The sequence below is a fragment of the Belonocnema kinseyi genome, chromosome 9 (assembly GCF_010883055.1).
Source record: "Belonocnema kinseyi isolate 2016_QV_RU_SX_M_011 chromosome 9, B_treatae_v1, whole genome shotgun sequence".
Classification (NCBI taxonomy): Eukaryota; Metazoa; Arthropoda; class Insecta; order Hymenoptera; family Cynipidae; genus Belonocnema; species Belonocnema kinseyi.
In genome coordinates, this window is record NC_046665.1 from 97493775 (window position 1) to 97517720 (window position 23946).

General features: G+C 27.4%; 1 protein-coding gene across 1 annotated transcript in view; it reads left to right on the forward strand.

The window, feature by feature from the left end:
- Window positions 1–602: 602 nt before the first annotated feature.
- The window catches only part of LOC117180300 (cyclic nucleotide-gated cation channel alpha-3-like), a 375315-nt gene continuing 351971 nt past the window's right edge, over window positions 603–23946 (forward strand). The window contains exons 1-3 of the mRNA XM_033372719.1: window positions 603–653; window positions 11123–11364; window positions 16905–17119. Coding sequence (XP_033228610.1) covers window positions 603–653; window positions 11123–11364; window positions 16905–17119 — 508 coding nt within the window. The remainder of the gene's footprint in view (window positions 654–11122; window positions 11365–16904; window positions 17120–23946) is intronic.

The window sequence follows — 23946 nt, forward strand, 5'->3', positions numbered from 1 at the left end:
TTTCCATCCGAAGAGATTTCAAACGACTTATCAACACAAAAAGACGAATTATAAACAAAAAGTAAATTTTCTAGTAAATAGTTCAAGTTTCAACAAAATAGTTACAGTTTCATCCATGAAAGGTGAAATATTTCTACTAAAAAGACGAACTTCAAATCAAAAAGATAAATTTAAAAAAAAAAAAATAAATAAATAAAAAATAGTTTGCATCCAAGTTTTCATCAAAGCTGTTACATAATTTAAGTTTGATCCCTTACCCGTTTTCTTCAACATCTGATGTTTTTCTTAACAGGAACATTTGAAGTCATATCCTTGGAATTAAGTAGTTTTTATTTAAATTACTGACGGATGGATTTCTTTTTCTCTTTTTTTTAGCAATCGTCACGTCGGCGGGTGTTGGTGGGGCGGCCGACCGTCTGAGTGTGGGTTCTGCAGCAACATTGGGCTGCACGGTTGAGAAACTTCGAGAGAGAGGTTCCAGGGCAGGAAACGGAAGAGGTACCAGCAGAGATAGGGATGACGACACGAAGAGTGTGGAGAACGTGTCTCGAGGCGTTTTACCCTCAAGACAAAGTCTCCTCGATCTCGTCAGTAGTAAGTTCATGGGCCGACACACCCCGACCCACCACTACTATCACCATCAACAACAGCAGGTTCGTTCTAATTTTTTTTTTTATTTCATTTTTTATTTTATCTTTTTCCACTGCTCAGGCGAATGCCTCAGTGAATGAAGCCTTCATCAGACTTTTCTCTCATAAAGGAAGAAGGAATTTTTCTGGAGGATTATTCATCCATCATCATTCTCATCAATTCAAATTAAAGCTTTATTAGGGGAATCAGTACCAGGCGGATACCAGAACATACTGAATAATGGGAAAAAATGACTGGGCTGTAAAGAAAAAATTTTTTAGTATTTTTTATAAGGTTTAAGGTAAACCGACCATTACTCCCCCCTGTAAAGAACCGTAACGAAATATTTTACCCCCCCCCTGCCTCTCTTAATGTTCGTAATTTGTAGTTTCTAGAAATTTTTTTTCAAGATTGTGCTAGGAGAATTAGACAGTTTGTCCGAGAACTTTATTTTCAAAATTCCCTGATTTTTCCTTGATTCATTTTTCATTTTCCTTAATCAATTTCATTCAAATACTAGCGTTATAATCTTGTAATGTTTTTAATATAAAATTTTTATAAACGGAATAAAACAGTATTTTAGATAAAAATTTGAAATTTTGAAATTTATTATTTGATTTGAAACAAAAAATGTCTTTTCTACTATATAAAATGGCCTTTTAACAAAATTATTTGATTTTTCAAGAAAGTAATTGAATTCCTAACATAATAGTGGAGATTTTGACCTAAAAGTGACTTTTAAGCAAAAAAATAATTTTACTTTAAAAAATCAATTTTAAACAAAAAGTATTTTCCACTAAAGCAAAGAAGAAGAATATTCAAACAAAAAGTTACATTAAAAAAAAAATAGTTGAATTTTCTATTAAAAAAGATTCCAGTTGACTTTACAAGATAAAAATATGAATTTTGTGACAAAAAATAAGTCTTTACAAAAAAAATTTGATATTTTCAGTCTAAACAGGAGAATTTTTTAACCAAAATAGGTCTTTTTATACCAAATTGTTGAATTATCTACCATATAGTTGCATTTTTATCCAAGAAAGACGAAATTTGTGAAAAATGAATCCAAATATGAATTTTGTAAGAAAAAAAGTTGTTACGGAAAAGAATTGATTTTTCCAGTCCAAAAAGACCAATTTTTTGAATAAAAAAGATGTATGTTTAAAAAATTATTTTAATTTTCTATCAAATAGTCGCATTTTTATACGAGAAGGATGAAATTGGTCCAAAACAGATTAATTTTAATTAAAAAACACATTTTTTTCAATGTTGAACTTTTTATCATAAAAGATTTCAGTTCATTTTCAACACCAAAATATAAATTTAAACAAAAAGTAGTAGGTTTTCTTTGAAATAGTTTAATTTTTAACATAACGGTAGAATTTTTAAACAAAAAGTATGACTGTTAATTTTTGTAAGAAAATAATTTAATTTTCAACCAAATAATAATACTTTGTATCCAAAAATAATTAAAATTGTTTGAAAACTTATTCCAATTTACGTGATTATTTTACTAAAATGAATTCTTAATCAAAAATATGATAATAGACTTTTCAACCAAGAAGAATGAATTTTTAACCAAAAAGTTCAATTTTCAAGTAAAGCGATAATATTAATTATATTAATATTTATAATATTTAATGTTTTAATATGATATTAAATTTTCTTTTTTTTAATGAAAAATCCTACTTAGTCAAAAATTCGTCTCTTTTAGTAGAAATTTTATCTTTTTTGGTTATGAGTCGAACTGTTTGGATGCATATTCGTTTTTTAATGAATTAATCTGTTTTTAATTTATAATTAAAACATTTTTGGTAGAAATATTAACTGTTATGTTTTTTGATAAGAATTTATCTTTATTGGTATAAAGTTAGTGTTTTTCTTTTTAAAATTCAAAAATTTGTTAGAAAATTTAAGCATTAGGTTAACCAAAAAATGAATTCTTATTAAAAAATATAATATTTGATATTTCGACCAAAAAAAATTTTTATTAGAAATTGATAGCAGTGAAATTAATTTAAAAAAATAAGTTTTCAATAAAACTGTAGAAGCCTTAACCGAAATAGATTAATTTTCAATCACAGGGTTGCATTTTTGATGAAGAAAGATGAAATTTGTGATTGAAAAGATAAATTTCCGAAACGAAAAGATGAATTTTCTACAAAAAAGTTAAATTTTTACTGAACGTGAGGAATTTTTATCAAAACTATTTGATTTTCAAAAAATAATTATTTTTTTAAAGAAAAGAATTCAATTTCTTGGGTGAAAAATCTTCATTAATTGAACATTCGTCTTTTTTGTTTTAAAATTCTTTTTGCATAAGTTTCATTTTTTTTATTTAAATATAAACTATGGCACTTTTTTGTTGGGAATTTATCTTTTTAGTTTGAAAATTAAACTATTATGTTAAAAATTGATTTTGTTGAAAATTCAAGTATTAAAAAGACATCTTTCATAGTAGAACATGCATTTATTTGTTTAGAATAAGTTAATGAATTTTGAAATTTTAAACTTGCATCTAAAATACTGTTTCATTTTGTCTCGAAATGATTTTATGTTTAATGTATTGCAAAATTAAAATATAAGCATTTGAAATTAATTAATTAAGGAAAATGAAAAATTAGTCAAGAAGGAATCAGGAAATTTTGGAAATAAAGTTCTCGGAAAACCTGTATAATTTTACTAGCCATATCTAGGAAAATATTTATTTAAACGCCCGTTTTTTGACCCGTTTTGACCGATAAGGAAATTGAGCTGAAACTTTTTCTGGGGATTATTTATCTTCATTAAATGATGAATTATGATATTATAATAGACTTAAAATCAGTCAAAACGTTGTATTTATTTTTTTCTCGTTAAAAAAATTGATATGTCTGATTGAAAAAAATGTTGTTTTTTTTTCGTTTAAAAAAGCTAAGGACTTCAGTTACGTGACCAAAAAAGCCCTAAAGGGCCAAGAGGAAATTACTTTTTTTAAGATACAGGGAAAAAATCAAGATAAATTGAAAGGCCTGTAGTATAAATTAAAATTGGTTTGTTTAATCTCAAAGCCGTAAACGTAGGAAGTATGTAAACTTGTATTTTTTTCTCGAATTCGAAATCTAATGTGCTCGTAATTTCCCTTTAATTTCTAGAATTACTGTCACAATGTTTAATATATAAACTAAGAATTATTTGTTAGACAAAAAAGAATCTGGCTTTAATTTTAATCAAAGGATGGCAGTACAGAACTAGATAACAAACAAAATGGAATTTTTTAATGAGCCGAAAAACAGTGATATTAACAAAATTTATTGGAAGAAGTTATTCAGGTTCAAGAAAATAAATGTGGAAGTTAACATTCTCTCGAGATATTAAGTTTATGAATGCAGATAAAGAATGTTTGATGTCAAAAAATTATAGCTGATCCCGAGAAAGTATAACGAGGATTTTAAAATTAAAATTTCATGGGTTTTTAGAATTAACTTTGGATGAGGATTAAAAATAGAATTCTCAATTTATTACGAGAATAAAAACTTGTTTGCGAGATAAGGGAATGCTTAAGGAGAATAAAGAATTTTCGATCCAACAAAATTATTCTGCTAAGAGAAAATTAAAAATATTATTATTTTTCAAAAAAATGAATGGTAAATGATTGCAAAAATGTATTATTACTACGTTCAAACTTTATTACAACAGTTTTTCAAGTTTGAACTGATGTGTTTTGTTTTAATTTTGTCTTATTTGGTGGAAAGTTTTTTTCTTTTGAAAATTTAACTATTTTTTTTTAATAGCCTTTTCTTAAATTCATTTTTTAAACTGAAAATTGAACTTTTTTATCTTTGGTTGAAAGCTTATATTCTTTCGTTAAAAATTCAAGCATTCGATTAAGATCTCATTTATTTTGTTGAAAATTCGTCTTTTCTGGTCGCAAATTAATTCTTTGGTCGAAAATTGAAATCGAAATTGAAATTGCAAAGTTTTGAATGAAGTTTTTCCAAAGTTTGAGTAAAAATGTCTAAGTTTCAGTTTAAAAAATTTAAGATTCAAAATTAAACCACTTTGTGTGCTTTAATTCTTATTTCAGTTTTTATTTGATTACCTTAAGTAAAAACATTTGTGGCTCTAAGAATTTGAATTTTTTTTTCATTTTAGTGACCGTGACAGTTTTTTCGTAAGTCAAGAAAAACCTGAAATTTTTTTTCACAGTAGCAGCCACACTGAAAATTAATCTTTTTGAATGGTAAATTTGACTATGTGGCTCAAAATTCGTTTTTTCATCAGAGAATTAATTATTAAATAATAAAAATAACAAAAAATATTAAAAATTTCGAATGTCATATACCCATTTTTAATTTTAATGTTGGTTACCAGTTTTGTATTACCACTAGTTAAGCAAATAAGGGAAGACCTTTAAGGTATTTGTTGTGCAAAAAATCAGATCTATAAAAAAAAATTTTTTCTATGATTTTTTCTGCGGCTGAAATCACTCAAATCATTTTTTTATAAGATAAAAATTTGAAAAAAAATGATACTTAAAGATAATTTACTTTTTTCCAAAAATTGAAAATGATAGAGTTGTTGAAAATGTTTTCGCCGAAAAAATAAGCTATGGATTATTAAAATTTAACGCATTAATTATTTTGACTGTTAACTATATATTGCAAGATTTTTAAATATTTTCATTTGTTTGAAAGGCTTTTAAGAGTATTATAATGGATTTTTTCAGGTTTTTACACATTTAAAGCAAATTCAAAGATTGATAAAGATTTAACAGAACGTTTTAAAGTTATTTGAAGAATTCGTAAACGAGACCTTTATAAAGCCCAAAGGATTTCACGTGTTAAACATTTGTAAGAGATTTAAAATATTTTTTGTTTTAGTTCGTTGGATTGTAAGGGATTTTTAGGGATTTTCAAGGATTTTAAGAGAAATTGAAATATTTCAAAACAATTAAGGGAATTTCAATAGATTCTAAAAAATTTCAAGAGATTTCATCAAATTTCAAAAGGATTAAAAGATTTTAAGGTACTTGTCGTGCCAAAAATCAGGTATCTAAAAAAATAGTTTTTCTATGATTTTAAAAATCAAAATATTATAACCGATGTCATTTTAAATAAAAACATTATGTTTGATGAAAAGTATTAAAATTCACAACAAAAAACATTAATTCTAACTTTTTTTTGTTTAAATTGAATTTTTACTAGCCCTTGCTTCTTAATACATAATTTCTAAAAAATGATCGCATTTAAATGAATAACGGTTTATTTTTCCGAAGAAACATTCTCTATAACTCTACTGTTTCCAATTTAAAAGAATGTAGTTTAAAAACTGGAAACAGTAGAGTTGTAGAGAATGTTTTCTCGGAAAAGAGTCGTTATTTATTAAAATTTAATAATTTTTAAAAAAATTGGTAATAAACGATGATCAGAAAAAAATTGAATTACAAAGAACATTGTTAAATTAATATTTTCTTTTGTATTTTACAATTTTTTATGAGCAAAAATGTTTTTTATCTGGAACATCAGTTATAATATTTTTATTCTTAAAATCATAGAAGAACTATTTTTTTCAGAAATCTGACTTTTGGCACGACAACTACCCTAAAGGATTTTAGAATATTTTTAAAGGATTTTTTAGGGATTTTGAGGAATTTTAATAGCTTTTGAAGAATCTCAAGGATGTCACAGGTTTCAAGGGATCTCTTAATATTACAAAATACTTTATATAGTTTCAAGTGTTTTGAGAAACTTTTAAAGATTTCAAGGGAATACCATGGCTTTTGAAGGATCATAAGAGATCTACATAGGATTTTAAAAATAATTTAAATAATGTTAAGGCATTTGAAAATGTTTTTTACGGAATTCACGCTATATCAATGGATTATAAAATTTCCAAGAATTTGAACAGCAAAAACTGGTTTTAATTAAAATATATCAAAAAAATATTGAGTAAAAGGAAGCACTTAGAAAATGTTTGGCCCCCCTCACAAGTAAGGATTGATTTTCCGGATTCCCTCTTCCAAAGAAATTCTTGCATGAATAATGCAATTAATTAATGCCGCTTCTTAAAATTCCTAATATTATAAAAATTTTGTTCTAAAGACATGATTTCTGGCAGAACAAGTACGTTAATGTAACAAAATGAAAATTTTAGATTTTAGTAGAAAATACTGAGCTTTGTCAGACGAGACAGAGGTGCGATTTTAATCCACTACGTTTTTGCGATTTGGTTAAGTGGGATGGATGTATAGATAAAGAACTCTTCCATAAAAGATACTGATTCAAAAGAGAAGAAGAAATATAAAAAAAGAGGAAAAAGAGGAAAAAGAGGAAAACGAGAAAAAAGAAAGGAATCAAAGAGAGAGCTTCGGTAGTTAATTAGATTAGACGCGTCCAACAAAGACTTCGATAATCTACTTATCTCGAATTAATTATTTAATGCTTGATCGTGATCCTTAAGTAACGAGACACAATTGCGGATAAATAAAATCCATTTGGCTTTATCTCTGAAATGGTTCGTTGGGTCATTAAATACAATAAAAAATGTTGTTTGGTGGTTGCAAAAATTAAATATAATTTAATAAGACCGTAACTTTATTCGTAATTATTAGATATTTATTAGAATTAATTATAGCCGTAGGTATTGTTAATTAGAATAGAGACGCACTTGCTTTTTAGACAAAATAGTTAGAGAATGAATATGCACGAACGTCGTCGGGAAATTTGGTAAATTAATTAATTCGTTATATCCTTCGCATATTACACATTAATCATTATTGATTGATATTTAAGGATCAAACTAAATTGATTCTCCAATGAAAAAAATTAACTAATTCTGTCTTCCTCATTTATAGGGATTTTTCTAGACTTTTAAGGCTTATAAAGTATTTTAAACAATTTCAAGGGATTATTGAGAATTTTAAAGATTTCAAGGGATTTTGAGTGATTCCAAAAAGTTTAAAATGATTTCAAAATCAGTGAAGAGATTTGAAGAAATATTAAAAATTTCTAAATAAATAACATTATTTCAAAGCGCTTTAAGAAATTTATAGATATTTTATTCGACTAGCTTAATGTTAGAGGATATCGAATTTTTTTAAATTTTACGATATTTTACAGGATTCTCAGAAATTTCAGTGACTTCCAAAATTTCAAAGGTGAAAATTTTTTTAAGGAATTAAAAAAATTTCAGATTTCAAGATCATATTTTATTCGTGATTTCAAAATATTTAAGAGGTTTTGAAAATTTCAAAGGAATATGAACAACGAAAATAGACTTTGCAATCAATTTCCTAGCTTTTGAAGATATTTAGAATTTTTAACACATTTACAAAGATTTTTATAAGGTTTCTAGGATTACATACTATTTGAATGAATTGGTAGAGACTGAAGAGAATTAAAAAAATTTCAACAGAATTTAAGACATTTCAAGAAGTGTCATCTAATTTCATCTCGTTGAAAGTTAAAATTTTTTTTTTTTAATTTTAAGAGATATGACGAATTTCAAAATAATTTACGGGATTTTAAAATATTTCACGGATTTTTTAGGCATTTTACTAAAGCTACGCTATTTTATAGGATCTCCAAAGATTTTGAAGATTTAAAATGTTTCAAAAAATCACAAAGAATTTGCAAGATTTTAAGGTATTTTAACATTTCTCAAGAGTTTTAAGGGATATCCAGAAATTTGAAGATTAAAACATTATTAAAAACATGTAAAAGATTGAAATAGGATTTTCTTAAGTTTTTCAAAGTTTCTGAAGTATTTTAAAAGATTCCGACAGATTTGAAAAAAAATATTTGGAATTCAAGAGATCTTAAGAGATTACAAGAAATCAATTTCATGGGATCATCGAAATTTCGAGCAGATTTAAATATTTTCAAAGAATTTTAAATGAGTGTGTAAGATTTTACAATGTTTAAAAGATATTGAAGATTACAAGGATTTTCAGAACATTTAAAGGAATTTGTATACTTTGAAAAACATTCAAACCTGGAATTCGATTATAAATAAACTAATAGATAATTAATGATTTACTTCCAAATTAAATAAATTCGAAAAAGTTTTCAAATAATTACAATTATTTTTAGAAAAAAGTTTATTATTTGTTTGAACCTTTTTTGATTCAAATATTAACTATTTATTTTTTGATAAGAATTATCCTTTTTTTGGTTAAAAATTCCACTACTCGGTTTAAATTTGTACTGCTTAGTACAAAATTCAACAATTAGGTTGAAATATTTTTTCGTTTTTGAATGAAAAATCTTGATTGATTAAAAAGTGATCTCTTTTGGCAGGAATTTTATCTTTGTTGTTTACAAGTCGAACTATTTAGTTTAAAATTCTTTTTTTTAATGAACTGAACTGTTTTTAATTTATAATTAAAACATTTTTTGCTTGAAATATAAACTTTTATATTTCTTGATAACTATTCATCTTTTTTGGTGAAAAATTACTCTTTTTTAATTTTAAAATTCAACAAATAGTTAGAAACTTGAAGTATAAGATTAACCAAAAAAGATTTAAATTAAAAATTGAAAGCAGATTTTCAACAAAATTAATTTTTTAAAAAATCAATCCGAAAATATTTAAAAAATGCTACTTCTAAAAATTAAAAAAATGCCAACTTTGTTAATAAATAAATAATCACTCAAATTTTATATTAAAAATTAATTCATTTGACAAAAACTTCCAAATCGAATAAATAATGTATGCTAAAATTTTATTTGTCCACAGAAACTTTTTTTGCTATTCATTAAGGGAGGGGAAGAAGAATAAAGAACGGAAAGAGCGAGGATGCTAGCGGGGGATGGAAAGTAAGGGGTAGAAGGAGGGGAAAAGAAAAAAGTTAATCGAGGGTAAGTGAGGAAAGAGTAGAGCAATTAAGTAGTGGAAGGGGGAAGTGTTGGAGAATAGTAGAAGATGGAAGATAGAAATGAAAGGCAGAAAAGTAGGAAACCGGGGTAGCGGAAGTAGAGGAAAGTAGAGCAAAGGAGAAGAAGTAAGTGAAGGGAGTGAAAGCAGGAAGAGGATAATATTTAAAAAAAATAATAGAAGCTGGGTAGAGGAGAAGAAGTAAGTGAAGGGTAAGAAAGTGGGAACAGTGGAGAATAATTAAATAATGGAAGGTGGAAGTTTTGGTGAATTTTAGATGAAGGGAGGTAGTGATGGGAGAAAAAGGAAAATAGAAAAGCGTGTTAAGGGAAGTAGGCGAAGGGAGACAAAAGTAAGTGAAGGGAGAGAAATTAGGGGGAGGAGAATGTTCAAAATAAGGAACAGTATGGTAGCAGGTAGTAGGTAGTAGGTAGCAGAGTTATGGTGAAGAAGTGAGTGAAGGGTAAGATAGTAAGAATAGTGGAGAGGATCAAAGTAATAGGAGGGCAAGTATTGGAGAATAGTAGAACAGATAAGGTAGGGTTGGAAGGAAAGGAAAATAGGAACGCGAAGTAAGAAAAGGAGAGAAAGGTGGTGGAAGGGAGCAGAAGTAAGTGTAGGGCGAGTAAGAAGTGGGAGAAGAATGTTAAAAATAAGTAATAGAAGTAGGTTAGTGAAGAAGAATTAAGTATTAATAGTGTATTAAAAAGTATTAACAGTGGAGAAGAATTAAGTAGTTGAAGGGGCAGTATTATAGAATAGTAGAACACAGAAGGTAGGGATGAGAGTAATAGAAAATAGGAAAGAGGGGTACGGGAAGTAGAGGGAAGTAGTAGAAGGGAGTGGAAGCTATTGAAGAGAGAAAAATTAGTTATAGGAGAAGGTTCAAAATAAGGAATCGAAGCAGGCTCGGGGAGAAGAAGTAACTGAAGGGTAAGAAAGTGATAAGAGTAGAGAAGAATTATGTAATAGAAAGGGACCTATTGGAGATTAGTAGGATACGGAAGGTAGAAATGGGAGGAAAGGAAAATAGGAAAGAGATGTAGGGGAAGTAGAAGGAAGTAGGGGAAGGGAGAATAAGTAAGTGAAGAAAGAGAAATTAGGAGGAGCAGAATGTTCAAAATAAGGAGTCGAAGCAGGCTAGGTGAGAAGAATTGAAGATATAGAGATTAAGTGAAGAGGAGTTAAGGAAGCAAGGATATGTTAAGATATGATCAGATGGGATAGGGCAGGGATAGAAGAGGTGCAGAAAGTGGGGAGTGATAGGACGAAGAAAAAGATTTCAAAAACTTGTTGAACATCTACAAAATCCTGTTTACATAAGCATGGCACCTAATTTGACTGATTCTTCATTATAATTCCCAAACACTTGTTGGGTCCTTTTCTCATATCATTATTCTAAAAAGAATAAAAGTTTATAGTTCGTATAAAGACGATGTCTCTAATGATCGATATCGTTTTTGCTTGGGGCGTTTATGACGACGTTCGTGCACCATTACGTTTTTGAAACCAGGTACTTGAAAATTCAAATGCGCACTTGAGATATGGTTAGAGAGAAGAGGTGTTATGGGAATATGATGAGCTAATTGGCATGAGCAAGTGCGCCTCGCTAAAAAAATAGACCGGGCTTGTGCAGGTATACTCTGTGTCGCAGCGATTCTTCAGCTCGTCCCGCGATTCACTTCAAGGGGCTTATGTGAACCGAGGGGCGAGTGAGCTGGATCTGAGGGGAAAAACGAGACGGAAGGACCACCTGAGAGGGAGATTCAAACTCGCGAATGCCGTCACACTAGCTTCGTCACGAGACACGTCACATCTCCATACGCCAGCCTCCGTCAACCACCTCAACAGCAACACCAGTTGCAATGGCACGGAAACGTACGTTTTTGTATTTAACAAATATATTTTTATTAAATTATAACATTAATCAACTTCTAAATCACTTAAAGGTCTGGACAGGAATTCTCTTTTGAAATTTCACAACATGTTGAAGTGATTCATAACGTTATTAAGTCCACACAATGACACAATGACGTGAATCAAATTCTAAAAAAAAAGAATGACCTCGCGGCACTTATAATAAAATTTAAAGGAATCTGTGTTATCATCAGAGATGGTAACCATCAATCAGTGTAGCTATTACAGCCCACAAATATTGACCGATTTGGAAAAAGATTTAAACAAAGAAGCTTATACGATTTTTAAGAAGATTTTAGAGTCTGATTATTAAATTAGGCTTTGAATTTTTTATAAATAAACAAATATGATGAAAGAATGGCTATTTTTTCTATTTGGCGTTCTCCGTGCTCGTCAATAACATGAAAATTCTTGACATCGCTTAAGTTCCATAGAGTTACATTATTTAAACCTTGTATAGACAAATGATTGGTGGAAAGAATGTTTTTCAAGATTTTCCATAATTTTACGTTAAATTTTATAGAAATTTTTTATTTTATAGAAATTTTTTTTAATCACAGACTTCTTTTTTTTTATATCAGACTTTAATTGAGAACCTTGTGATAATTTCAGAAAAAATCATAATTAGTTGGTGATTTAAAAAATAATTAATAAACAAATGAATTATCTTTAAGCTGCAGCCTTATTAAAAGAATGAAAGTAATAAGAAACTTAAACTGAAAGGACTGAGTAAAAAAAAAGTTTTGCGTCGAAAAATGCCGAAATAATGCTTATTAAATTTGTTAAAATATCATAGAATTCTTCAGCTAATTATGATCGTTGATAAAATTATTATTAATTTTCCAATTAAAAAGACTGACATAAAAAATTAATTTTTCTGTCCACAGATGCCAGACCACCATAATGTATTTGTTTGTTAAATTCGTATAAAAAAATCATAACATTTTTTAAGAAATTATAATTTTGCTAAAATTATCATGAAGTTCCCAATTAAAAGAATGATATCGGAAAAACAAATTTATAATGAATAATGCTAAATGTATAATGAAGATCCCAAATAAAAGTCTGAGATCAAACAAAAGAAGAATTTTTCCGTCGACAGAAGGCCCAATAACGCAACTGTTTATTAAAATTGTTTAAAAAAATCATAAAATTGAGCAATAACTTATGAATGTCTTGTGAAATTATCATGAAGTTGCTAATGAAAAAAGTGTTCATTGAAAATTTTTTGTTGTTGTTGAATAAATGCCTTATATATGCATTTGCTTATTAAATAATGTTCCTAATTTTTAAAAATTGTATTGAAAAAAACAAAGATTTCTGTCAAAAAAATGCCTAATTAATACATTTTTAAAATAAACATGTTTATGATATTAACAATAATCATCTCAAGAAGAAATTTCTTCATCATTTTATTTTTTTTATTTAAACTTCGTAAAACGTAAAATTAGGGAAAATCGTTAAAATGGTTCATTCAACAAATAATTAAAAAAATTTTTTTTGATTATCCCGTAATATAAAAACATTTTTAACTAATGTATTATGTATAACGTAGGTGATTTTAACAATTTTCATGTTATTGGTGAGTACCGGGAACGTCAAATCGAAAAAATGGCCTTTTTGGCATATTTGTTTATTTATAAAAAATTAAAAGCAGGTCAGGTGCTTTTCCGTTAAGCTATCAGAGAGATCAAAAGAAGAATCTTTTTTCAGAAATAAACGCTATCTCAAATAAGGTTTTACATTTATCATACAAGTAATTTAAAGGAATCTATATTATCATCAGAGATAGTTACCATTAATCAGCGTAGATACCTTTTTCACCGCCGTGAAAATAAAAATCAACCTATCGTTGAAGTTAACTCTTTAAATAACAGAAAATGCTTAACATCATTTTCAGACAAGATTTTTCCGAAAAAGTTTAATTTTAAATTTAAAAAAACAGAATTATTTTCTATCGTGTCTGAAAATGACGTTATGTATTGTCTGTAACACCTGGATTGATATATAGCGTATATTTCTGGAAAACAATCTTCTTTCGATCTCTCTAATAGCTTAATGGGAAAGCACACGGCCGGAAATCTGAAGTTCTGTGGTTTGATTACCAGCGGAACAGAGGATATTTTTTCAGAAAAAATGTAATTCTCAAAATTATTTATAATTATATGTTTATGGGATTTCAAAGAAGAAAAAAAATGTGGATATGAAATTTTTATAAACAATATTTTTTTCATTCATATCTACGGAAAACAATTTGGAATCGTTTTTTCTGATCTTGCACAAAAAAAATCTCAGCTACAAAAATGATTAGTAAAGATGTTTATTAACAATATTGCATAAGCTAATGGTACTTATCAAGATATAAATACAAAAATTGAATTTTAACAATCAGAAGCTAAAAAAACAAGCAAAACTTTCTTCAATCGTGGGAAAAACATTGCTTTATTTTTTTTCTTAATTTATAATTATTTAGCGCTGCTTCGAAATAATTTGTATCAAAATATTGTTTAAACAATATTCTCTTTTAAGCAAAACTGTTGCAGATAAAACAGTTCTAAGTTGATGAACAATTTGACGCTGTATAAAAAAACATTCGCATCAAACAATCATGGTCCATTAAAAAATTATTTTTTATTTAATAACAAAAACAAGATAACATGTTTTGACTTTGGCTGTGTAATGTTTAGAAAAACACTGGGATTAATTTCAAATTAACAAAAAAAAAACATGAAGCTACTTTCCGAAAAAATCTTCAATGGGAACGCAAAAGTTTACAAATGCTTTGGATTTGTTATAAACAAATAGGTTAATGCAAATTATTTCGTAGGGATTTCCGCGATTTGTTATTTAATTCGCTCTAAATTCCAGAAATTCTAGAAAAAATATAAGTTCTTAGTAGGATTAATAAAAGTTCATAAATAATTGGTTATTTTATTAAAAAGTGTATAACAAATTGTACGTGACAGGTATTTTGGATAGAATAATTCATTTTTGGTACGAATTCATCATATATTACTTAGTAATGTAACCTTAGTACCATATTTGTTTATCTAATTAAAATTAAGAATTGTTTAAAAAATTCTAATCAACAAATTCACTATTTCACTATTTTGGATTTACAAACTTGGTTTTCTCGATACAATAAACTATAAATAACTATTACTATAACAACCAATAGATTAGCAATGACTTCTTACTATCAATAGATAACAATTTATAATTTTTTAAATAATCTTAATGAACAAATTGGTTATTTTCCTATCTTTTTGCATTTAAACTTTGTTTTATAAATGTAATTAACAGTTAATAACCCATTTTTTAACATTTTTAGAAACTTCAATAACGATTCACTATTTTTATTGTTATTATAATTATTGGTAGTTATTATATTATTATAATTATTCCTTTCTAATGTATTTGTAAACTAAAAATTTCGTCTTTTGATTCATAATATATTAAAACAGACTCAAAAATAATTACTTGAATAAATTTTATAACAACTGAGGATTTGTTAAAGAAATGTAATTGCTTGTTGAAGTTCTACAATATATACTGTGTACGAAAAAATTATTTAAATGATGGATAATAATAGCAGTAGCAGATCGTTATTGAATTATCTCAAAAAAAGTATGAAAAAATTGACATTAATAGTTCATTACGGTGAAAGAACAAAGTTAAAAATCTTAAAAATAATTGAATGATGCATTTTTTAATAAGGTTTGTTTAAACAATTATTAAATGTTGACGATTAGTAATAAGAAGGCAATTTTCAAATAAGTGGCTATGGATTTCAGGCAAAACTAGTTTTAATAATAAATACATGAAGTAATAACAATGCCTTTGAACAATTGTTGTTAAAAATAAAAATTGGTAATTTGTTCATCACGAATGCAATACATTTTTCAACATTTGCTTTGCCATTGAAAATCTTTATTGGATTGTTGCTTCATGTTTTTAACCATTTTTGAACAAATGAACGATACAAGAAATTAGCAATGTTAATATAATTTTGTATTTTTGGTCACGTAATATCTTGATCAAAAAATAATATTAACTATTGGGAATGGTTAAACTGCGAAACGCCAACTAGTGGCAAAAAACTGAATTAAAAAGAATAGGTACGATTTTAAAAATGTATTTTAGTCTGTGCATAAAAGTGTTTTAACGATTTTTTTGTGGAGTTTAAATTATTTATTGAATATCAAAAATAAGTACTTATCGGAAACAAAGGTTTCTGGATGGGATTTACATATTGTACAGTGAAAAATAGATTTTTTGACTAACAAATTTTTTCTAAGAAAAAAAATTATTGTACTGTTTATCGTGATTTTTAAAAGATTATAAACTTAAATGGACTTATTTTGAAGAAAAAATCGACTCAAAGTAACTTTTTAATAATTTATACACAAAATATTTATTATTTAAAAATGTGGTCTAAAAGTTAGGTTAGAATTCGTATTTTCCAATCGTCTATTAATCGTATTCTTTGCATAATATTGATAAAATTTTACGCTAGATACATTAAAGTTAATTTGAACTTACAATTCATTGTAACTTACATGAAATAGTGAAATCGTTGTTTTTTTTTCTAAACCTGCTTGATAAAAATGTGCCTTTTTTCACCCTGTAAGATGAAAATTCTATCTAAAACTATTTTTTTTATAAGGATTTGTTTTGAGTATTCAATAGTTATTTTATACTTCACAAAACAATCGTGAAAACGCTTTTATGCAAAAATTAAAATACATCTTAAAAATTGTACCTACTCTTTCTAGTTCCAGTTTTTGGTACCAGGTGACGAATGGTAGACCACCATTCCCAATAGCTTTCAAGAAATATTTCAAGAAGATTCATCACGGAAGAAGATTTTTTTTCATTTAGAAATATTTATTTCATTTTTGTTGTTGTAAGCAGTTTAATCTTGAGTTTAATTAAACATACTTTAAGAGCTGTTGATTTTTTGTAACAAGAATGATTGTTAACAAACAATAACTTTGAAAGCTTACCCCAATTTATGAATAGTAATTTCAATTTATTTGTAGTTTGAAGTTAAATCTTTCTCTAAGTACTTAAAGCTGTTGCTCTTGGTGGTTCGGAACCCACCTTAAACTGTGCGTCCCCCTTTAACCACCAAGTAAGTGTGTGGGGGGTGTGCAAAGAAATAAAGAAGAAAGTGCGAGAAAAATGTTATCCCTTAGGGGACACATTAAAAGCTTCCATTCCATTCCAAGTTAACTCCAACTGATACTAAAATTAGAATTTATTGTTCAGTTATAATGGTGAATAATAAAATTTAAACATTTTCTTTGCCTGATATATTGACCTATTCCACTTCTTTAGTGACTTCTATTGCAGCTATACTCTCAAGAAAAATAATAAAAATACTCGTAATTCATACTGTTTTATTTTTGTAGCTAGGAGTGTCCATCAGGATGAAGTGAACGTTCAAACTTAACACACAACGCGACGATAAAAATAAATGTGACCATTTAAATGTTCAGCAGGTACAGTGCTCATCAACAACAGCAGCAACGTGGTAGCAGGGGATTTCCTGGTCAACCTGGCTCGAGAGGCTTCCGCACTGGAGCCCCGAATTGGTCCTTTGTCTTTGATCCTGCGGGACGTCTGTGCTACTATTGGTCGATGGTGGTCTCGCTTGCCTTTCTCTACAATTTCTGGGTCATCATCTATAGGTTTGCCTTCCAGGAGATCAACGGTCAGTCCCTACCTCCCTTGCGTATCTTTGTCACGTATCGGGAACAATCGGGAATTCGGGATCAGAGCGCGTACTGTGAATATCGGAGTCCTCAAATGCTGAAATATTATTATGGCACGTCTGTCTACTGCACTTCAAATTACCGAATTAGAGTAGATTTAATCACGAGCAATGCCAGTCTGACTAAAGAGTCCATAAATTCTTCTTTTACGAGTTACGGAAAACCATAAAAGCGTCCCTCGAAATTAAATATGATTCGGATCAAAGATCAGAGTTTTATTTACTTCCTAATATGTTATCTTGTTTATTAATAACTAGCTCATAGCCCGTAGAGTTCTGGGTCGGTTATATTACTTTGAGAACGGTAATAAGAATGAGAATATTACCGAGAATAAAACCGAAAAATTAATTCTCTGAGAATTTATCAGAATTTATTTTGAATAATAGAAAACTGCATTTTTCGTTAACTTGGAACGATTTTTTAATATTGAAAACATATTTTAAGTATGTAATAAGCATTCGGTCCAGTATTTTAAATGCAAAACAATTTTTCAAGAAAGTATTGCTGTTGATTGTACCAGATGAATCTGATCTGTAACTGTTCTAGAACACAAAAGGACTTGTTTTGGAACAGGTTAGTAGCAGGTTACGAACATGCGAGTAACTATATCATCCCTCATACGCTAGAACAATTCTGTAACAGTTCTAGAACGCTGTGACATACGATCTGTAACATTTCTAGAACAACTCTAGAACTCGGTTACCAGTATTATGTAACAATTCTGTAACAATTCTGTAACAATTCTGTAACAATTCTGTAACATACCTAGAACGCTGTGACAACCGATCTGTAACATTTCTATAACAATTCTAGAACTCAATTACAAAGGTGTAGAACAAACCTGTAACATACCTAGAACGCTGTGACAACCGATCTGTAACATTTCTATAACAGTTCTAGAACTCAGTTACAAATTTTCTATAACCAATCTGTAACAGATCTTGAATGCTGTGAAAACCGATTTGTTCTAGAACTAACTTGAAAGAAAGGGTATAGAACGTCTGTGATCAGTTTGTTTTAGAACAATTACGTATCAAGTGTTCTGGAACAGTTATAAATCTTTGTTCCTCATTCTTTCTAGAACACACTTGTAACAGGGTTCTAGAGCTTCGATATAACACTTACGGCAAAGTTCTAGAACAATTTTGAAACAAATATTATAGAACGTTTGTGATCAGTTTGTTCAAGAACAATTACGTATCAAGTGTTCTGGAACAGTTATTAATCTTTGTTCCTAATTCGTTCTAGGACTCACTTGTAACAGGGTTCTAGAACTTCAATAAAGCTCTATTACAAAACAGTTCTAGAATAAACTTGAAACAAATATTGCAGAACGTTTGTGATCAGTTTGTTCTAGAACAATTTCATAGCAACTGTTACAGAACAGTGCTATCACATAGTCCGAGAACAGTTCTCTCAAAATTTTGTCACAAGGTTCTAGAACACTGTTACCTTTTTGTTCTAGAAGAGTTCAGTCAAAATTTTGTCACAGTCTTCTAAAACAGTGTTACCTTTTTGTTCTAGAACATTTATGTCACCATCTTGTAACAACTGTTATAGAACACAGCTCCTTTTTTGATCTGAAACAGTTACAGAATGTGTTTACAGGGAAGAATGGGTAGAGATCCTCCAGGTAGAGTTGAGACACAAACTCACACAGGTTCACACAGTATTGTCACTGCGCATCGCGCGGAACCAGAAGTAAGAAGAAAACATGTCCAGAACAAAACTTATTTGACTAAAAATTACGTAATCAAAAAAATACCTGAATTTTCAACTAAAAAAGGTAACTTTCAAACAAAAAATCGAATAGTGAATGATGAATCTTTAATCAAAAATCACTTCTAACCAAACATAATGATTTTTTTAACAGAAAAAAATACGTTTTCAACTAAAAATGAAATATTTGTATTTTTATTTCAGAAAATTAATTTTCAATTAAAAAAATAATTTTCTATTAAATTGATAAATCTTCAACCAAAAATATTAATTTTCTACCAAGAAAGTCAAATATTCATCTAAAAATAAGGTAAATTTTGTATTTTAAACCAAAGGTGAAACAGTACATTTCTCTAGTAAAAAAATTAATTTTTAACCGATAATGACGAATTTTAAACGAAATAGTTCAATTTTAAACTTAAAAATATAAATTAGAAAAAAAATATACTAAATCTTGAAGAAAAGAAGATGAATTTTTAACTCAGTATGTAGATGATTTATCAACAAAAAAGATGAATTTAAACTAAAATTATGAATTTTGTCTACAAAAAAAATTAATTTGTAACAAATTGGCTGAACTTCTAACAAAAAAGAAAAACTTTTTACAAAAAAAGATACAACTCTAACAAAATATATGAATTTTCAACTACAAAGATAAATTTCCTGCAAAAAAAAATTAAAGACATTCGCAATGAAAATTATAAATCTTTACCTCAAAATCTGAATTTTCAACCAAATAGTTGAATTTTCGATGAAGAAGATTATTTTTCTATCTAAAAAACGAAATTTCAAGAAGGTAAACAAATTTTGAGTCAAAAAAATAAATATTTAACGAAAATGATTAATCCTTCACCGAAAAAAATGAATTTTTAACCATAATATTGAAGTTTTAAGTGAAAAGATAAATTTTTCAAAACGAACATTAATTTTCTACAAAAAAAAATAAACATTTGAGAAAATACATTAATTTTCAATCAGATTGTTAACTTATTATCTAAAAAATATCACTTTTACACCGAAACACAAATAGATTAAGAAGATTAATTTTCTAACAAAAAAGACGAATTTTCAAGCAAAAAGATCAAGTTTCAACCATAAACATTATGTTTTGACAAAATAGATGCATTTTTAACCAAATAGTTGAATTTTTAACTAAAAAGCATTCACTTTTAAACAAAAATGGAACATGCTCATTTTTAGTTATGGAGATTATTTTTGACCATAAAACCAAAATTTCTCAACAAAATAGTTGAATTTTCAACGAAATATATGAATTTCTAATCAGGAATATTAATGTTTCACCATAAAAGACGCTTTTTTGTATTTTGGACAAAATACATTCATTTTTAACCAAATAATTGAATTTACAACTAAAAAGATCACTTTTTAACCAAATGTCGAATTATGAAAGTTATATTCAAGAACATTAGTTTTTAATCAAACGAAGAACAACGTTTCTTGAAAATTTTAAATTGAAAACATCATTTTAACCTGAAAAAAAACTTTTAACAAAATAGTTAAATTTTCAACTAACAAGATTAATTTTCTTCTAAAACAGACGAATTTTAATTTAAATAACTGAATTTTCTAAATATTTCTATTCTTATATATTTCATCAAGTTTTGATATGTTTATATTTTATGTTATCCTCTTCCTTACTGTATACTTTACAATTGTAAATTTTTTGTAAAATTTGGTTTGAAAATTGCGCGCTTTTCATAACTTCTGGTTCCGGTTTAAACGTAGCCAATCAAAACAGTGGGAAGTTGTGGCAGAACTGTACTCAGAGGATCTCTAGGGATAGGAAAAGTATCGATACATATCGATACGCCACCGTATCGATATCGAAAAATTTCAAAGAAAATCGTCAAAACTGATTTTTTTTATTTTCTCAATTTTTTTTATGTCTAAATATAACGAAAAAAATGGCCATTTTTTCTATTTCACGTTTCCGGTGCTCGTCAATAATAGTAAAATTGTTGTAATCGCCGAAGTTTCATATATTTATATTATATAATGATATTCATCATGATTTAATTAAAAAAATTTATTATAACAAAATTATTTATTGAAAATATGTTTTCTATAATTTTCAATAATTTAACGTTTTTTTTAAGTTATATTGTAAGAAATTTAAATGAAAACAATATTTTAGTAAGACGAAAATTTTCTTAAACCTATCCTTCTTAATATTATAAACTAATTTAATAAACAAATGCATTATTCAGGCATTAGTCGTCATAAAAATTCGTTTTTTTTCAACTAATTATGAATGTTACTGAAATTATCGTAAAGTTCCAAATTAAAAGGACTGATATCGGCAAAAACGAGTTTTTCGTCGATAAATGCCCAAATAATTCATTTATTGATTAAAACTTTTTTAAATCATAAATTCATGAACTAATTGTGAATGTTATAAATTAAATTGAAGTTCTCAATTAAAAGGACTGACATACAAAAAAAACTAATTTTTCGTCAACCGATGCCCGAATAATGCATTTGTTCATTAAATTTGTTTGAAAAAATCATAAAATTCATCAACAAATTATGAATTTTCTGAAATTTATTGAAAAAATAATTCTTTCATAGTTCTGGGTAAAAGATAATAATCTTCAAGATTTTTCAATCTTTTGAATTAACAAAATCTGCGAAAATTCTTAAATTTTACTGCTTTTCGATGTAAATCCCAATCCATTCCTAATAATTACAACAAGTTATTATTTATGCGCAATGTAACATAATTATTTGTGTAATTTTTAAGTATACGAAAATAAAATAGTCTAAATTTTATAATATTTTTTATTGTATTATATAACATATATGATATAATATAATATTTATTTTATTTATTTAAATTCATTTAAGATTTTGAAATATTAAAAAAAAAAATTATGTGTCTTAATAAACTTTTGAGAAACACGGTTCGGTAAAATTGATAAAATAATACCTAAGTTATAAAATGAAACTTTTTGTTATGCACATATACTTTTTTAGTGAAAGTTAAGTATTAAGCATACATATGCTGTCGGCGTGACAAGAAATTAATTAAAAAATTTTAAAAGAAAATAATTAATTTTATATAAAAATTTCTTATCCATCTTAATATGTGTTTACCAGTCTTTTCTTTTTAAATAATTTGTATCTAATATAAAAATATTTAATATTTCAACAGATTTCATTAAATATCTTAAATAAGTCTTTTTCTTCCTTATAAACTAACAATTTTACAAAATGACTATCAAAAGTACTTCCAAGACTAAAAAATCAGTTCTAGGATCGTGGAGTTTAAGTTTATACTAATTTTTCAGCTTTCTTATTCATCAAGTTTTGGATTTTTCATCAGACATTTTAATTTTAAGTTCAACAAATTAAACTTGTTAAAAATTATTTATAAAATTAAGGACAATATGCTAATATTAATTATAACTGATTTTGGAAAAGGACTCGAGGTGAGCTTTAGAAAAAAATATTTCGGGTTTTCTTCATTTGAGAGCAACTATTTAGAGTTTAATGGTTTCTTTTTCGCTTCAGGATATTCCTTATTTCATTCTTTAAAAGATTCTATGCGAATCTTATTGGTACGTTTTTATTTTAAAATTTTATTTACAAAAAGAACGATTTTATAATTCCTAAATAAAATGTTTTTAATAAAAACGTATCAAAGAGATTTGCATATGATCTTTTAAGGAATAAAATAAGCCCTACATAATTAAAATTAAGTAATATTTGCAACTTTTACCTAAAGTGAGAGGGAATAAAATTAAACCCAAAAAATATTGTTACACAAACAATGGACATTGTGAAGTATTTATTTAAAAATTTGCCTTGAGCTCTTTTCCAAAACTTGTTATAAATAACAATACAAGCAAATTAATTTGTTGAGAAACTTTTAGAAAATCTATGAAACTCCGCGTCAAATGACCCCTGACAAAGATTTTTTTTATAAGTGGAAGAGAATATATACCACGTGAAATGGTTTTAACAAAGTAGCTTTCCGAGCAGTACTAAAAATCGCTTCTTTATTTTAAATCTGATTAATCGTGCAAAAATGAGAAAGAAACTTTCTATGAAAAACTTTCACAAAGCTTGTGAAATTCCGCGTCGAATGGCCCCAAAAAGAGATAATTATATTTTTTGATAAAAATATACCTTGTGAAATTTGATTAATCTTTAAAAACTGAGGAAGAAACTTTGTTTAAAAAACTTTTAGAAAGCTTATGAAATTTCGTGTCGAATGACCCGAAATAGGGATAGATTTACTTTTTGATAAGAATATATGTACGTTGTGAGAAGTTATCAAAAATGGCAGGCCGAAAGGTACTAAAAATAACGGCTTTATCTTAAACGTGATTATTCGTTAAAAAAAAGCAAGAAGCTTTTTTTAAAAAGCTTTTGAAACGCTTGTAAAATTCAGTGTCGAATAACACCAAATAAAGATATTTTTGAGTTTTTGATGAGAATGTACCTTGTGAGAAGTTAAAAAAATGACTGGCCGAGCGGTAAGAAAAAACAATGTTCTATTTTAAACGTTATTCATTGTATAAACATAACAAATATTTTTTTTCTTAATTTAAAAAGCTTCCAAAGTTCTGCGTTGAATGACCTTAAATAGATATATTTTGGACGATAAAATATCGTGTGCGAAGCTTAAAAAAATGTCTCGCCGAGCAGCACTAAAAATCAACGTTCTATTTCAGACGTGATTAATTGTAAAAAACTAACAAAAAATTTTTTTTTTAATTTGAAAAGGTTATAAAATTCCGTGTTAAATGACACTAAATAGAGATATTTTTGACTTTTTGAAGAGAATTTACCATGTGAGAAGTTTAAAACAAAAAAGCTGGCCCAGCGCTACAAAAAATCTCTGCTAGCTCTGAAACAAGATTAATGGTTTGGAGAGAAAAGGGAGAAAATATTTCCAAAATGCGTTCAAAGCTTTCAAAAAATCCGCGTTGAATGACCCCTACGATACATATTTGTCTCTCTGAAGAGAAAATACCACTAGCGAAATTAAAAAAAACGGCTGGCCGAGTGGTACTAAAAATCA